The sequence below is a fragment of the Macadamia integrifolia genome, chromosome 7, assembly GCF_013358625.1.
Source record: "Macadamia integrifolia cultivar HAES 741 chromosome 7, SCU_Mint_v3, whole genome shotgun sequence".
Taxonomy (NCBI): domain Eukaryota; kingdom Viridiplantae; phylum Streptophyta; class Magnoliopsida; order Proteales; family Proteaceae; genus Macadamia; species Macadamia integrifolia.
Window position 1 is genome coordinate 26,730,789 of NC_056563.1, and position 18,981 is coordinate 26,749,769.

Sequence of the window (18,981 nt, forward strand, 5' to 3'; positions counted from 1 at the left end):
ATTGATAGCATGATTATACCATATTGCATTCATATGATTCTTTAAACTTCATGCAGCAAATAAGTAGAATTATATAATTTTTAATATGCTATTTGGGCCTTTGGCTGTTTTTATACTAATTGTAGTAAATAAATGGTTACATAAAAATATATATATATATATATATATAAAAAAACATTAAAATGCATTGGTCGCTTAGGCACCCCCTTGTCGCCTAAGCGTAGTGGATGGCCAGCCCTCCAACGCCTTGGATCCCCTAGCACCTGGACAACTATGATTTTACTTGGTTAGCAATAAGCCAGTAACCTATACTACTCTTTTATCAAGGGTTCGCAGCAACCTATCCTGCAATTTTATATGTGACCTCTATCTGAGGCTTATAAGTGCATCTGATCTTTACTAATCAAATCTCTAATGATGTGATCATACTAATCAGATCACCGCCCTTATTTTTTGTGTTCTTTTGAATACCTCGATATTTGCAATATTATCTATGATGCAGATTAATTACCAAAATAGGCATGTTTTATTAGGAATAAGCCTAGGGTTGGGTTCCATACATGTTAGGCTGTTGATCCCATGTGTTTTGAGTGTAATAGACCACTTTTATGAATCTAAAAGAGGGGCTCTAAGATTGAGTACGGGATTACTAGTTAGTTTCCTTTTTAGTTGGGTTTGATTTGAGTTATATTTGTTTCCTTAGGAGTCAAGTTATTAATTGAGTCAAGTCATTAGTAGTTAGTTTCCTTTTTCAACTAGTTTCTAATTTCAGTTTTTAGTAACTATTGTATTAGGAGAATATTTGGTTTCTTTTTTGAGGAACCTTCTATTAACATTATAAATAAAGAAGAGGAGGCTCCTAAAAGCCCAGAATGATTTTGATAAAAAAATTAATGGTTGTTGCTATTGTCTTCTTCATGAAGAGTTGTCTTGTGTTTGATCAAGGCTGAAGGGATTGGTGTTTGATCCAATCGACACTCTGCGGCGAGAAGTCCGAGTGGGTTGCTATTATTTTCTGGTTTTCTTTATTGTGTTATTGTTGTTTAATGTGGGCAAAACTTATTGCTGCTGTTATTGTTCTGCAACTCAGGTAAGAGAACTAATCTACTGTTAAGTTCAGATCTGAGTTTTTTTCCAGAATTCTCCAAGTATCGACTACTCTTACTGGGCTATCTAGCCATCGGATTGAGCTCCCCTTTGGATCGAGTGTCCCCCCTGCTGGAAGGGAGGTTCGATCCTAATTCCATGCCCATCAGACCAGGGGATGGTCTGGTCTGGTTAGTTCTCTGATTCTGGTCGATTGTGCTTCTGCACAGAACTGAGTTCTATTTTTGGTTGTTCTGTCCCTGTGGTGTTGTTACTGAGTATGGTCTGTTTTAATACTCTATTTTCTGCTATTGAATTGTCCTCGGTATGATATCTGATTTCTGAAAATCTGAGTTCTTAGTCAAAATTTCTGATTTACAAAGGGCTGTTCGATTCCTATTTCTGGACTGTTGTTTATTGTTTACTTTTGGGGTGCTTAGTGGTTGTTCTTTTGACTAAAAGTTCCTGCAGTTGGATTAGTTTGCGTTTTCAAACTTAGTCCTACATTAATCTATCTTCGTTATGAAGATTACTATTTACCACATCTGGGCTTCTGATGTTGTTGATACCGTTGTTGTCATGATATTTTGGATTGCGGTTGGTGTTCTCTAACACTTCCTTCGTTCGTACTTCGTTGCTACCTGGGTTTATTCTGACACTAAATTTGTCTCTATTATTGTTAATAATTATAAGTGTGCTGATAATGCCTACAGAATGAAGTTCTCTGTGCTCACTGACGTCTACGGCTGCTTCATATGCTCAACACTAGTTCTACGGTAAATATGTATCCTTGTTGTTCCAAGCTGGAGCCATTATACATATACACAGTTACACACACTAAATCAATCATGGTTCAAGTTCCTCCTCCTGCCCATCGTTCTCTCTTTTCTCTCCTACTTTTCAAGTACTGGTTTCACTACAATTATTATAAAAAATAATAAAAAATAAAAAATAAAAAAGGAGAAGAAGAAGATAGCAGTGAAAGGCATGACATAGGAAACAAAGAAACAATGTGGCAAAGTAGCACAATAGGCAGCATATCAATGATACAACACCATGGAGAAATGTTACAAGTGCCTTCTCAATAGTAAGAAATCATTTTCATCTCATAATAAAATGGAGAAAAAGGGGATAAGAAGTACCTCGTATTGCCAGCCCTCAACAACAAAGACGTCTAAGGAGTAGCCATCTACTGTGGAAAAAGCATGTGCCTCTTGGATGTTCAGTCCAAGCTCAGCAAGTAATGATGTCAACTGGAAATTTAAAATTAATACAAGTATGACAAACTCAAATCAGAAGCGTGAAAATACAAGAATCTAACAAACTTCCACAGGGTATAGCGGACAAGGAAACACAGACCATTAGTGCGCCGGACACAAAGGAAAAGATGGAGGAGTGAGTTTGTTAGAATAATGATTAGTGTGCCGCAGGGGGACATTGGGGCTTTCCCCCCTCCACCGACCCTAATTAGAGTGGGGCGGCTGGATGGGGGGTATACTTGTAATTTCATTATGATTTCTGTATTCCAACCATGCCTCTATCACGATTTTATATTATAACTAGAGGACTTGTGTGGTCAGTTAAAGACAAACAAGCATTCTCACATTCATCCTGTTAACAGAGTGTTTTACCCAATCCTCACAGCCAGAAACAAAGATAACTTTTTGATAGAAATGGTATGTGTTTGTCTTTCCGATTTCTACACGAGATTGATTTCAACAAATTTCTTTTGCCAAGGACAATGGAAATTTTGAAAAAGAAATAAAAGGAATACGAAGAGCCCTACAAACACAAGGAAGGGAGATGAAAGGAAGAAAATGCAAAAAGAAATGAGAAAGAGAAAAGACAGGAAGCAAAAACATTGGAAACATACTCCTGTCAAAAGTCAAAAGTCTCAAATCCCTTCATGCTAGTCAAACGTCTCAAATCCCTTCATTGCTTTCCAGGTGAATTGCGCATTCAGTTAAAATCCGAGGACAGCTAACCACAATGAAGGTTTGTTGGCTAGGCAGGGAGTTGATAGGCCAAGTTGGAGGCTGGAAAATGCACTCATCTTGGATAATCGGGGTGGGTGCTATTAACGTATCTTTACTTCTCATGACACCCACCCCCCCCCCCCCCCGGGCCAGTTCCTTTGCATCTTGGTAAGAAAAGAAAAATACTCCCTGCATGAGGGTCATGGACTGGAAAGTAAACTAATCCAGGTTAGCATGGGTTGGCTCCCAACAAGCCCAAGTTGCAATAACACCAATATAGCACAGAAGCATTAGTACATCTAACGCCATTTTATCATGCATAAAATTTTTCAAATTTATATGATCCTAGATCATAAAAACTGACCAAATGAACCAGTGAATTACCTGACTAAGAAGTTTTGGCTTATCATCGGCTGAAAAAGTGACTTCATGCATGGGCCTACATGATTCCAATACACAAAAACCATGAATTCCAGGTTACAATACAACAGATACAAGAGTGCACTTTTAAAAAATAAATATATAAACAAACAAAACCTTCGAGAATTAGTAAACTTCAACTTCAACCTAGCAAAAAAATTGAACATTACAAATTTATAATCAACTATTAAATATTACCACTGAGAAAAATTCTCATAAGGACTAGAGAAGGAGAAAATATAAGTAGTCTAGCATCATATTAAAATCCACTGACAAGGCCAATTTAAAGAATAATAATCATAACCAACTTAATTGACATTCAAAGTGCAACTATAATGAAACATTTTCCCTTGATACTTAAAAAAGAATCATTTGCTCACCAGTTTCAAATTCTAGCACCATATTAACATCAGAATCTATGATAAAAATAAAAAATAAAAAGTCTTGGAAAATCATAACACAAAAAGAGAATGAAATGACCAATGTAATCAGATAACCAAAAACAAATAAACAAATTACAAAAACCAAGGATATGCGACAAAGTTCTTTCATGAGAAGATGTAAACTCCCCCACCACCACCACCAACCCCCCCCCCTAAAAAAAAGAAGCTACTGTGAATTTATTACGCCAACTTATGCAGCTCTTTTGTGTCCTTCACAAACATGGTCATGGGCAAGGCATACTCTTCAATAATTCTTATTGCCATGTTTCAAACTTTCCCACGACTCTAAAAGCACATCACTGAGGAGAATAGATATACATCTCATAGCAAGCACTCTGCTTAAAGGTCTGAGGCCACCAATAACCAAATTCTGTTGAGACAAAACAACACATATTCAACACCATGTAATCAGCTTTATGTCCAGAATTACGATAGCTGATCTGATGATCCCAAATTAAAAGCAGGCTGCGAGGAGGTAAGAACATAAAACCCTCCTTTGGGCATATTGCTTACACTCACTATGAATCTAAATGGAGCCCGTTCCTAATTGCATCCACAAAATTGTCCAAACATTCTATACCTCTGACATCCATGAAATTTAGTAGACCACCCCCACCCCAGAAACAAGGCCCTGCAGCAAAGACAATATTCCTCGAGGAAAAAGGAAAAGGGAGGATAATTAACAAAGGCCAAAACAGTTCTTCCCAAAAAAGAAAAGAACAACACACACAAATCTCTTCCTCAAAAGTTAGGACCCAGAAAAATGACGGTGACTACCAAGAGCTCTCATCGACGGAGTCATTTGGCACCTCGATGTCGACTCATCACATCTTGGGGTTGAAGAGGGTCCTAAGGGTTCGGTTGTTCGTCGATTCAAGTGGTACATGAGATGGGTTTAGAATGTCACGAGACAGTTCGTTTGTTATCTACTGTTGGTGTTAAAGGGAGAACTGTGAGGAGCCAACCCTATTATTAGAGGACTGTGTTGGGCCAACCTATGGTGTATCGGATGTTATGCCAATAGCAACGCCGGGCAGCTAAGTTGGTATGGAAGAACTGTTGTATTGCGGGAAATCCTTCTCCATAAAAGTTGTTATACGAGGTTTTTGAACAGAATTTTGATGGGAGAGAAGTGTAAGCACTGCAAGGTGTGAAACGATATCATACTAAACGAAATGACTTTCACTTTTCAACGGTTGGATCTTTCATTTTCCTCTCTAACCTTACCAAGAAAATCTTGTAAATCTATTCAAATACTAGGAAAATATGAATGCCTAGTGATGGCCTCCCCTAAGGAATTCCCTTCATTAGGGATATAGTCTGCAAAATATTTGGCTCAAACAGAATTATGGAGTAAATAAGGTCTTTAGGAGATCAAACAAATAGAAGTGGAGTGGGCATAGTAGTGGACAAAGATCTAAAGAACGATGTAATGGATGTTAAAAGAGTTGGAGATAGAATCATATCCATCAAGCTCGTGTTAGAGAAAGAGATTGTCAAAATAATTAGTATTTAGTTATGCACCCCAAGTAGGATTGGATGAAAGTTGTAAGCTACAATTTTGGGAACACAAAGATGAATTAGTGCAAGTTTTTGGTCAAGGAGAAAAGAATATTATAGGAGGTGACCTCAATGGACATGTTGGAAGAGATCGTAGAGGCTGCTACATACATGGAAGCTACGGAATTGGAGAGAGGAATGAAAAGGGGATCTCAGTTTTAATTTGAGGAAACTTATGATTTATCCATTGTGAACATTTTCTTTGAAAAGAGACCGGAGCATTTCATTGCCTACAAAAGTGGGCATCACACCAGCCAAATAGATTTTCCTAACTAGATCGAAGATTGTTGTGTAAGAAACCAAGAATAGTAAGGTTAAACCTAGGAAAGCCTAAACACTCAACATAGACTGGTGGTCCTAGATATATGTCAAACGCAAAAACGTATGATAGGAGAACATATTTGCCCTAATATAAGGTGGTGGAGATTAAAAGGAGATTCTCTGGATTAATTTACTAATAAAGTGGTCAAACAAAGAAAGTGGGACTTTGAGGGAGACACCAATACGATGTGGAACAAGATGACGGCCTATATTAAGAAGACATGGAACATTACAAAATCTTGTTCTTAACAATTATATTTTCAAACATGTAACATATTGGTTTCTACCATATACTTTTGTTTTCTAATCATTAAAAATAAAATATAATTATTTTGTAGAATTTTTGCAAAATTAATTAGTTTGCCAAGAGATTTTTACTGGTTTCAATTTCATATCAGTAGCCTCTTATTTTTATTCTTTGACATATAGTATCATATTACTTGTGTTAGAAAACCTTTTGATAATAACAACTCAACCTTATCCCCACTAAATGGGGTTGGCTACATGGATCCGTGCAAAAAGCCAAAAAAATGATAACAATAAAAAGAAGAAGATGACGACTCAATAAAATCACACCTAAATTGGGTCGGCTACATGGATCCTTACCCTCCAATCAGGTCTATTCGAGGTCATACTTGAGACAAAACCTAAACTATGCATGTCTTTCCTCATTAGTTCTTCTATGGTCATTTTAGCATTGTCCCTTGATCTTTTAGTTCCTTCAATCTGAATCAGGTCACTCCTCTATACTGGTGCATCCCAAAGCCTTCGTCGAACATGGCCATGCCACTTCAAGCAACTTTCTTGGAGCTTATCATGAATCGGGGCAACTCCAAAATCAGCTCTAATATGGTCATTCCTTACTTTATCCTTCCTTGTTTTGGTGTGCATCAATCTCAACATCCTCATCTCTACTACATTGAGCTTATCTATATGGCACTTCTTAACAGCCCAACATTCCACCCCATACATCATAACCGGTCAAACAATTGTCCCATAGAATTTTCCAAGTTTTAATTGAATACGTCGATCACTCAACACTCAAGGTGCACCTCTCCATGTCATCCCACTTTAATTCTTTGCGAATCATCATCCTCGATATCACCTACTTTATTTATGATTGACCCCAGATATCTAAAATAATCACTTTGTTGTATCTCCGTATCTCTCTCTCTTTAATTTTCACCATTTCGTTATCCGTCTTAGTGTGACTAAAGTTACACAACATATATCCCATCTTTGTTCTACTTATTTTAAAACCTCTTGATTCCAAGGTTGATATCCATAAATCTAACTTAGCGTTAATCCCAGCTTTTGTCTTATCCACAAAAACAATATTATCAGCAAAAAGCATACACCACAGAACCACATCTTGAAAGTTCAGGGTAAAATAATCCATGATAAGCACAAACAAATAAAGGCTTAAAGCTAATCCTTGATGTAACCCAACTATAATAGAGAAATCATTACCTTGACCACCCACGGTTCTCAAACTAGTCACCACACCCTCATACATATCTTTAATTATATCCATATATTTACTCGACACATTTTCTTCTCTAGTACATGCCAGAGTACTTCTTTGTGTATTCTGTCATAGGCTTTTCTAGCTCAATGAAGAACATATAGAGATCCTTTTTGAAAACTCTAAATATTTTTATGAGCCTTCAGAGTAAGTAATAGCTTATGTCGTGGCTTTGCGTAGCATAAAACCAAATTGGTTCTCCAAGATATGCCTAGCAATAAGCCAATAACCATAACATATGGAGATCCTTTTTGAAAACTCTTCTCAAGTGGGTTTCAATCTTATCCTATAATTTCATAGTTTGACTCATAGTTTTATGCTTTTATGGTTATTGGCTTATTGCAACTCTGAATATCTCCTTTGTTTTTGTAGAATGGAACAACAGTGCTTCTCCTCCATTCATCTAGAATTTTCCTTGTGTTCAGAATCTTGTTAAACATACTTTGTTAACCAAGATACCCCACATAGTCCTAAGCTCTTCCATACTTCGATTGGGACCTCATTTGGGCTTGATGTCTTGCCTACTTTCATCCTTCTTATGGCTTCTTTAGCTTTAGCCACTCTAATGTGGTGTCTCGATGAGTAACGCAATCTTCCGTACCACTCTTACTCAAAATGCCTCCATTTCGTAGACCGCAAAATACTCATCTCTCTATAATGTCCTCCCTTACTAGCACTCTATTATCATTACTAATTTTTAAATCTAACATGGTCTAAATCTTTACTCTTCCTTTCTCTCATTTTAGCTATTTTATAAATAGCTTGTTCCTCTTCCTTTGTGTTTTGATTATTATAAAGGTCTTCATACTTCTTCACCCTTGCTTTGCCCACAATCTTCTTGGCTTCGTTTCTTAGCAATAAAATACCTCTTTTTATTGTCTACCTCTTTAGTCTTTTGTCATGTCTTAAAACTAGCTTCTTAGTCTTAATAGCTGCCTAGACCTCATCATCCCACCACCAAATCTCCTTAGGGGTCTAACGACTACCCTTCGCTTCTTTTATGACTTCTTTAGCAACACCATAATAGGAATTAGAAGGAACGGGATTTTATAATGTAATATATATTTAATCGTTTTCATTAGCTTTTCTTGGCCAGAATGTTCTTGGGCTTTTACACACTATCAATCAGACTGATTGCCCTGATTAAACAAAAATAAACAGTGAGGAATTTAAGAACGTAGCTGTGATGTGAAGCAAAGTGCAAAAAGTTGATTCCCAACTTCAAACATGTATTAGCATCGGCAGCATAGCAAAAACAATTTTCAATCATGCAATCAACCATATCATTAGACAGCTCAGCTGGGCATAAAAGGTCTCACAATTATATCTTACTAACCTACAATTATCCAGGAACATTGAATACTGAAGATTACGTTACTAGAATAAAACCAAGTAAAGTAGTCCTCAAATGTACTAATTTCACTGTTTCAGTTCTACAGCAACCAAAACAAGTACTGAGAAATTTCCTTGTATTACTCATTCAACACATAAGCAATTAAGCATACGTGTGTGTGTGTATGTTTGAGAGAGAGAGGGCCCATAGATAAGCTAAATTAGAAGAGATGTTTTTCAGCTGTCTTACTGGGAGAACTGTGGATTGTCATGTACAGATCTATCTCCATCTTCAACATGTGATCTGCTAGCTTCAAGTGCGAGGGCTTCTAGATTAGGTGATGAACCAAATGCAGGAGGAGGATGAATGCTGAAGAATCCAAAGGGGAACAGGCAATCAATTAAAATAAAGCGAATAGAAATGAGTGAAAATGAAAACTGAAATGGCAAGAGCATCACATACTACGAATATTCTCAAAAGAAACAGGGAAAAACAATGACCTATGTCTCCTGGGTTGATTGGAAGAACCCTGCACATCTTCAGTTCTTGGAGAGTTTGAGTGGATGGAATCAACTGAATTTCCATTACGCATAACCTTAACAAGATTAACAAATGCATTTTACAAAAGTTCCAGACCTTCGATGCCAAAAAACAAAAAACAAAAAAAGATATATCAAATAAAACCAAGGAATGCAAAATATTTATAGAATTACTGCAACCAAAAAAACCAGTGATGCAGCCGATGGGATATTCCCATCAGATCATGTCCATCGAATCCATTCAAAGACCATTATAGCTTAGGTTCAGCCTTATAATAAGCCAGCATATAAGCCAATGCCACTAAATTGAGCCAAACCCGATTAGGTTAAGCTCCATCTCTGACAGAATGCTCCAAATAAAAGGGTGTTTATTAATCTAGGGGGACTTGGTTTATTCCGTCAACTCATATCCATTGAATCCAATCAAAGACCCTTACAGCCTATGTTCAGCCTAATAAATAAGCCAGCATATAATCCAATGCCACTAGTAAAGCCAAACCCAATTAAATTAAGCTCCATCTAAGACAGAATGTTCCAAACAAAAGGGTGTTTAAAAATCTAGGGGAGACAAAAACCAAGGAGAGAGGAGATGATTGAATAGAATTTCTACAGTGAGAATTATGAATGTGATCTCCTCTCAGGTGTCAAGCAATTCTACTGCAAATCCACCATGTCAAGCACAACCACAAGGCCCCACTTAAGGATTCTCAGATTCAATTTGCAGATCTGTTGATCAATAGCAGGTCAACCTACATTAAATTGATCTACAAGCTATAGAGTAATGCCAACATAAGTAAGAATTTCTTTGGCAATTATCAATTTTCTTTGACCATTATCAATCAGAATTAGGTTTGGTTTCAGCCCATAATCCAACGGCACAGTGCTGGATTTGAATCATCTTTTTGGCACCCTGCTGTCACGTGTTTGCAGCCTCACAACCCACATCAGCAATGCGAGGCAATGAACTCGTCTACTGGTGGACATAAGACTAAGTGATTAATGAATCTCCTCTTTCAGTTAAATTCAAATTAATAATCCTCAAAAAGATAAATAAGAATCACTTCTATAAAATGCAAAGAGAAACATGTGTACAACAAGGCCTCTCATTTTTAGCACCCACAATTGTCACGTCACCAAGGCAATGACCAGCAGCCATGGGGATCCAAGGCAACAACCATATTTCATAGCCAGGGCCACATTTCAAGGTAGGCAGGTATCATCTCAGATCAAGAGGATAGCAGATTCTAAACAGATGTTTGCATCAACATTGATATGAACTCAATTGCCCCGTTTCTCAGGCAATTTAGAGGACTGTGGTTTGTAGATTTAAACACTGGTGGGCTTGCATAGAAGGCATGCCTAACCTAATAGCTTTTGTGGCATAAGCAGAATAGGGAGTTGTCCAAACAGATAGGATCTCAAATGCAAACAGTCCCAACGATGTAAATAAATTCTATTCAATATGTAAATAAACCGAAATGTTGAAGTGGATGCTCCACCATTGACCACCAAGTCTTGATTTAGTAGCAAAATGAAGGACCTTACCAAAAATTGTGGTTTTATGGTAGTTCTAGAGTTATCAGGCTAAGAGGGGTGAAATCTCCAAATTATATCAAAATGAGTCAAAATTTCATCAAAATCTTGCAGAAATTTCAATCGAAATCTGGTATGGCAGCAAAGTTGATCCCTATATCGTTTGGTTTCTTGAAACCAATATATTTCATGAAATTTCGGTTATTCTGATCGAAATTTTGAACCGTGAATCAGAAAGGAATTAAACTCATGCAGAGGTAGGTTGTCAGAATCCCCTTCAATAAATATAGTCAGAAACTAAACTCAGCATTTCAACCCAAAAAAAAAACTTAAACCAGCATAATGGAAGATGATAAGGTGATGCAGAACAAAAAGAGAATTAAAGGGATTATAACAAATCTGGCACTATAATTTCATAGGTAAGGTTTAGAAACGGAAGGGTTTCAAAGTTAGAATAGATGTAAAAAGAAACAAAAGGGAAATTAGATATTATAGAGAGAGAAAGATGTACAAAAGGTAGCCATGAACACTAAAGACAGATGACCCGGGGGGGGGGGAATGTATGTAGGTGATTTGCCTATGCATGACCGCAACACAAAGGAAAGCTAAGATACACTAGGTTTGCTTTAGTGGGCGAGCCTGTGGCACAAAAATTAAGTTGCACTATTGCAACATGTTGGTCACATGTTCAAAACTTGGAAACAGCCTCTTCTACGGAGCAGAGGTATTGGGTAGGGCTGCATACACTTGCCCCTCCCAGACCCTGCAGTAGTGGGAGCCTCGTGCACTGGGTTGCTCTAAGTTTGAGTACTTAGTTTCTCCCTCACTCACTTTTCTGAAGGTTCATCCCAAGAGCTAGCAAGATGTTAATGTTATTTGGCTCTACAAGTCAAAACTCTGATTGTCAACTTGCAAAATCTGAAGCTGCTTGATCCTGCATCTTCAAAAGAATATTTCCCCCAGGGAGAAAAATCCCACTCGATTAGACAACCACATCAGTTGCAAAAGCTCATCATATTCTGAAAACTTGCAATCCCTTCTCCAAAAGATATGAAATTCTGCATTATCATTCCATCTCAAAGATAATTACTAAGCCACAAATAGGGAACTTGTGTGTCCAGTAAATCTGGCGTGCCTCATTGACTATCCTTCTTCATTAGTGATTCGCATTCTTCTGCTCTTCTTACTTTACTTCATTAGTTGATATTAGCCTAAGCATCTGCTAAAGAGGAAAATTCATGATCAAGATCTAACCATGGCCAGCAGAAAGTTACAACCTTAATTAACAACCCATTTATGTAACCAAGAATGATGAGCCTTTTAGATTATGAATTTAGAGATTGCAATGGCAGTACTTCAAGTAACTGAAGAACTTTGCTCCAATTTTTGGAGTAAATTTTCTCTCAGAAAATGAAAAACCATATATCAAGGAAAAAAATACTATATGAACGCAGAAGCTGTCTAACAAATATGCCACCACTGAGAGATATACATTACATGCTTTCATGTTAACAGAAAGTGTACTACTAGATGACAACTTAATGCATAGTACAACTGAGGAAAATGCATCCCAACATAAGTTAAGCACTGAGATCAAGGTTATAGGTATCAGTATTGATGTGCGAATCATTCTCAGCCGTGTATCAGCCAATATTCCAATAAAGTACGGATACTTAGAACCAAGATTGAGACAGGTTAGTCCTTAATAGCCAGCAAATAATTGATCAAAAAGCTTAATTAAAAATGCAATCAACCAAACGTTCTTACCTGCACAAGGCGCACATCTAATGCTGGTCTGTTATCAGGGTCATGAGCGAGTTGCAGTAATCTTTTATGTGTGAGGACATCTTCTGCTCTCTCGGCATTCACATCCAGAGCGTATCTGCAATGCAGAAAATAAAATCCTTCAAAACAGTCATTAAACAAACAGAAACATTAACGAAATTTCAAAACCTTAGCAAGCCAGACCGTAGCAGCAACGATCATAATACCAAAACACTGGTGACCACGTAAGCCATAACAAAAACAAAACATGATAAAAATTGTCTACCAGAGGCATAATTACTAACATAAAGGAATAAACTTGCTCTGTTCAACATATCTGTTTCTCAGTTTGAAGATTGCAGAAGACAAGGAGAGAGAACCGAATACCATATCTAATTAGGAAAAGGAAATACATCAAAGTGCATTACAAACACGACATGAACGAAAGGAAAAGAAACCAAAAAAAGAGTAGCAGAACAACAAGCAAAGCAAAGAAAAAATGCTAAAAGGACATTCCAGATACAAATATTATGACGCTAAACTTTTTAATTATCTTTTATCAGGAAAAACTAAAACAAAAACAATGACAACAACAATGAACAAAAACTAAACAACCACAACAAAACCAGAAAAGTATTTAAAAAAAAAAAAAATGGAAACGAACGGAGCAAAAGAAATCTAGGGTTAGGGTACCTCGTCGGCAGTCGATTAAAATGAGACCATAGCTCATCATCAAAACCAGGAAGATTAGCCTCTTCATGATTAGATTCCTTGAGTCTACGAAGCACCTCGTTATAAACCACAAGCTTCTGTCTCTGCTGACGATGATGGGTTGGTGATGACTCCACAGCTCTGCTACTACAACTCTCGTTATCGTCCATCGCCATTAAAGAACAAAGAAACAAAAACTATCCAATAAACACAAAATCAAACAGAATAAACTCTCACAAAAACTCTCTCTCTCTCTCTCTTTCTCTCTCTGTTCGAGTCAGAATCTCATATCCAAACAAGAAAAAACAGCGCCAGCCTACAACGGCCAGTCATGGTTTACGGTCATATATATTGATCTCAAAAATAGAGAACGAGACAGCGAAGAGAGAAAACCCGAAGAGACACAGAAGATGAGAAGGTGGAAGAAACAAGGAAAGGAAGGAAAGAAGATGAAAAATAGAAATAAAACATGTAGGCTATTTTAAAAAAGTTTATATTTTAAGCTCTGGTACTTCAATTGCATGACAAAGGAAACTGACTAGTGAGGAGTGACTACTCTATCAATTAACAATATAATTATATTATTATTATAAATTATTAATTAAATGAAAACAGCGGCGGTAGTAAGTACAGAGTGCTTGTGCTTGTGGGCTGCGGGCACTAAGCCCCTGGGCAGTGGGGTGCGCAGCGCCCGCTCATCGGTTTCGCCGTTCGTCAGGAAAAGTGTTTCGGACTCGGCGGAATGCGCACCATCCCCATCCACTCATGCTGACGTGGATCCTAGCACGTGTGCTTTTTAGTTGATTTGAGTTTATCTTATTTAATTAATTAATGAATTAGTATTGGAAAGTGAATCTCTTTATTAACGATAATGCATATGAATCGGGATTCCTTATGATGTTGGTTCAGTCTGGTTTGATTTCGATCCGATTTGGTCTATTTAAAAGGGTGTCAATTGGTCTAGAGCAAGCTATTCGGTCTGGTTCTTGTTTTGGTTTCAATGAGTGTTAGTATGATCTAGAACCGCCAGTTCCCATCTCGATCCTAAAAATCAGTACTCGTATCGAACCTGTTCGGTTCTAGTATGGTTCCGATTACTATTCGAGTTTTGTATTTGGTTCTTTTTTTGTTTCAGTATTTTATTTTAAATTCGGTTCTACCATGCAGAAGACAAAATACGGATGGTCATCCACTAAGTTGTTAGTCTCCCCACCAACAAAGAGGGTTTTACACTTATAATATAACTATAACTTTATAAGACAATTTAACTAATTGATTATGTGAGATTTCTATTTAAGTTACGCCATGTGATTAGTTTTTAAAAGAGAAAAAAGTGACTTCAATCTATTCAGTTCAGTTTTGATTAGAACCGCCGATTCTTGACATAGATCCATATTCAAATTAAATCATAAAACACTCATTTCATGTCCAATATGTAACCATATGATAATTGGTTTGATTTGGTATAGGGTATTCAATCCGGAACTAAATTCGATTTTTGGTTTTTGTTCTGATTTGACACCCTTAAGTTTTTCACTATGGTTCGATTCAATTTCTAAATGGGTCACAATTGATCCTGTCTAAATTTTTATTGGGTCAATCTGATTTGGTTTCGATTTCTATGAGCTTCATGAAACCTTACTCAGAAACATTTCCAATAAGGATTAGAGGAGATCTCTAAGATCATTGACAGAACCTCTTGAGGTGGAGAACGAACGTGAGTGATAAGAAGGTGACATCTCATGATTCATGATTCTTGATAAGAAAGAGAGATCATGAAGAGTAACCCATAAAGCTGGTGGTTGGAAAGATGGATTTTGCAATTTTTGAAAGATTCCTAAATTTAGATGTTTTTATATTTGGAATTTATTTATATGGAATCAATCGAAGTTCCATTTTGGTTTTTATTTCTTTTTTATTTCCGTCTCCCCGTTTCTTTGGAATTAGGAATTTGTTATGTTTGGTCCCCGCTCTGTTATTTTGATTTTAGGAAATTTGGGATGTTTGGTCCCCACTCTGTTTTTCATCATATTAGTTTGGCCACTTGGACTGTTAGAGCTGGAATGTTCAAACAAAACTCAAGATTGGGATTCGTTGTAATAATAATTAATTTATAATTGAATTTTAAAAGGGTTTAGGTTTTTGAGTCTAAGATTTGGGATTTAGAATTTAAGGTGTTGGGTGTAGGGGTTAGGGATTAGAGGTTAGGTTTAAGGTTTTGGATTGAATATATAAAGGTTTGGAGCTTTAGGATTTAGAATCTCGAGAAATTTAGGGTTTAGAGTTTTATAGTTTTAATTTATGTTTGACCTCGATAAAAGAGAAGAAAAAATTATCTTTGTAAGTTGTAAGAACGAACAACTTATTTTGGCCAATATATATTTGTCAAACAAATTTAAAAAAAAAAAATAATAATAAATAAAAAGAAAAAACACAATATATTGGTTGTAATTAGATATCAAATGGTTCAAATCGTAAAATAATTTATAAATATGGAGAAAAAAAAAAAAGATTTGTAGGAAAAAACTATATATCTAGTGTACATTTCTTTTAGCTCTTAAATCTCCTTCCAATACCTGATGGATTTAGTATTACAACTTTCTGGTAAATCAATAACTTATCAGATGGTATTACTTTTTGTTGTAAGAATGCTAATAGTTGTCGAGCCATTTACCACTTATTATCTCTAGCCACTATATGTAGTACAAACTCTAGTATATGTATGAATCCATAGTTGTTTTTTGTTTGTTTTTTAATGATAATAAAAATAAAAATAAAAGTAAACATTTCCTTATAAAATAAAAGTACTAGTATTCTTTACTTCAATTGGCAAAACCAAGTCTATACGTTTAACTAAATCCATAAATTAACCTTGTGTACATCCTTTAATTCATCTCTTTCTTTTGTTTTTTTGAAAAGTGTTGAAATTCTCTAATTACAACTTAATTGGGAAGTACCTTTTTTTTTTTTTTTTGGCTCTTTCCTTTAATCTAGTTAAGTTGTATAATAAGCCTAATTTTGGTTTGTTTTGTACATAGGATTGATATGTATTCTTATTTAAAAATAGACACGTGCTAAAAAGAGCTCGAGCTAAAATCGTAGGATTTTATCTTCAATCATCAACATTGATGTGGCCATACCTTTAAGATCCTCATCACAATAAATCACCCTCAATTGACAACCTGATAACTTAATCCGTCAACCTTCCAAACTTGTTTTAGAAAAAGAAAAGTTTAGATTGGATAGAGATCCACTCCTACCTCAAAATGTTTAAGAAACTTTGAGCTCATTCCCCATTTACTAAGAGAATTTATTTTCTTTTTGGTGGTGGTGTGCCGGGGGTGGATTTCACTTCAATATAAATTTTATTATTTTAAATAGAAAGTGGGATCTTTATCTAATACAAGTTTTCCTCTTATTTTTTATTTTATTAATTTTTTTTTTTTTTAAGTAAAATTAAGCTTGAAAGACTAATGAGGAAATCTCAAAGGAGTAGTTGAGCTGACAAGGGACCGCCTATCTCTTCCTTGGGTTGGAACTTGGAATACCACACCCCCTTATTGTTACTGCTTGTGATCTAGCCACATTTAGTCAACTCACATTACTATCCACATAAGTACATGATATCCTCGTGACATTTTTCAACTACTTGATAATCATTATCCATCAATAATTAAGACCATATCACACTTGAAAATACTTATGGTATTAAGGCAAGTTGGAAGTTTAGATTAAAAAATGAATCTTATTACTTAAGCAACAGATAGAGAGAGAAAGACGACCAACCAAAACCTAGATGTTCCACAATAGATAAAAGGGAAAGAGCGTGACCAAGCCAAAGCAGGTGATTAGAACTAGGGGTGTCAATCGGTCGGGCCGGTTCGGTTTTGGTCGGGCTTAATCGGGCTTGAAGACTTTCAAAGGCTACACCGTGTCCGCCCATTTAACTAATCGGGCTTAGTTATTGAGGGCATGGTACGCTTTATATTCGGTCGGTCGGCCTCGGGCTATAATCGGGCCAACTTAATCGGGCTTTCGTCGGGCCTTAACCGGGCTACGGACATGTTTAATGTTAAACGGGCTTTAACCGATTTTTAAACGGGCCCTCTTTAAAATGTGTTATTATATTCCGGCCCACTCATGCAAGCCCAAAAAAATGACAATTAATTAATAAATGATACTAAATATAACCATTATTTAAAATGTGAACATGTTTTTACTTTTTAATTAGGGGGGTAAAATAGGTATTCTACAATCATTAAAGGGTCGGGCTAGGCCGGTGCACAATAGGCCGGTCTCAGTCGGGTGTTAAACGGTCGGTCTCGGTCGAGCGCCCGACGATCCAAGTAGCAAAACCAAGACCGACCGTTTATAAACGGGCCAGGCTCAAGCCCGACATGTTTAATAAATGGTCCGGGCCGGGTCGGGCTGGTCTATAAACGGTCGGTCCCAGTCAGTTTAGTCGGTTCGGGCCACAGATTGACACCCCTAATTAGAACACCCTTAGCATTTCCTAAACATTCAAGGAGATAAAATTTTAAAAGGGAAATGAAATAGTTTTTCGTAAACCACGATAAAGGAGGAATTATTTCATTGATGGCCATCATTAAACTTGGACGGTGCTTAAGAAGGATAAGATTCCTCTTCATAGAGCCTATGGACCATAGAGAGATCTCACGGATGGGGTGACCTTGAGACGTGTGCTTGGGTCCTCTCAACCGTGGTATCACTCTATGGTCCATGGGCTCTATGAAGAGTATCCGAATCCAAAAGGAATGGTAAAGGATATTTTGAACCTCAAATATATAGGGGGAGTAATGATGACCTTAGATTTGTGGGTGAATATCGCTTTTCATCACCATTTTGTTTATTTGATCTCTGGGTTAGTTGTATAGTTTTATATATTTCGAATCTTCATCAATAAAGAATTAGAATTAAAAATATAATTCATTGTTTCAAAATTTCAATTGAAACGACAAATCAATCTACGTGAAGAGATTCTATCTTAATCTTACATGGAGAAGATCCGCATATTATGATAACAAATCGTAATGCAAAATAAGATAAACACCATTGAACAAGAGAAGCCGAAAATTTTCAAAGGGAAATTATCTAGTACCACCCCTAAAATCGAAAATAACTTGGAGTGACCCCCAAAAATGAAAATAATATCCAATGTATTCATCACTTTCATAAAATTATTTATAAGAAACCCATTCCGTTAGGATTAAGACGTCAAGTGACGATGTCATCAGTCATTTTTTGTCTAAATGACCAATCTATCCTTAAGGGTATGTAAAGTTACCATAATGCCCTTTGCCACATTTAGTTAAAGCAAAGTTTGGGAACTAAAATTTCCCAAAATCGACGACTGTTACTCTGACTGGAAACTGAGATCCCTAATCTCTACTCGGACTGGTAACTCTAATCGACTTCAGCTATGCCGCTCCGACAATCGCTGCTCTATTCCAATTATCTGCAAAGACAAAAGGAAGGAGAAAGCACCTCACCGTGTTTATAGGGCGCAAACAAAACAAACAAATTTGAAATATTGGTTGCTTCCAAATGTGATTATAAAAGAACCAATTAGGGTTTGAAAAATTATCTGGCCGATCCATAATCCAATCGAGATCCTGTATTAGAAACTAAAGTTTTAGTGGGTTTTTAGTCGATTCCCACCGATTCTGGATTGAATCTGGATAAGGACTGATACAGTGCAGATTAGAATTGTCTGGGCTCGATCAATAATGGTTACATTAAGGTTGGCATT

The 18,981-nt window shown here is 36.5% G+C and overlaps 1 protein-coding gene across 2 annotated transcripts in view; it reads right to left on the minus strand.

The window, feature by feature from the left end:
* Positions 1-13,751, minus strand: part of LOC122083134 (serine/threonine-protein kinase STY46-like) — a 30,458-nt gene extending 16,707 nt beyond the window's left edge. For both annotated transcript variants that reach the window (XR_006141570.1, XM_042650832.1), the window contains exons 1-6: positions 13,194-13,751; positions 12,504-12,618; positions 9,165-9,259; positions 8,914-9,033; positions 3,447-3,501; positions 2,229-2,339 (exon numbers count right to left, since the gene is read on the minus strand). Coding sequence is in view for 1 of the 2 variants with exons in the window: in XM_042650832.1 (XP_042506766.1) it covers positions 2,229-2,339; positions 3,447-3,501; positions 8,914-9,033; positions 9,165-9,259; positions 12,504-12,618; positions 13,194-13,387 (690 nt within the window). In the remaining variant the exon portion in view is untranslated. The remainder of the gene's footprint in view (positions 1-2,228; positions 2,340-3,446; positions 3,502-8,913; positions 9,034-9,164; positions 9,260-12,503; positions 12,619-13,193) is intronic.
* Positions 13,752-18,981: the final 5,230 nt, after the last annotated feature.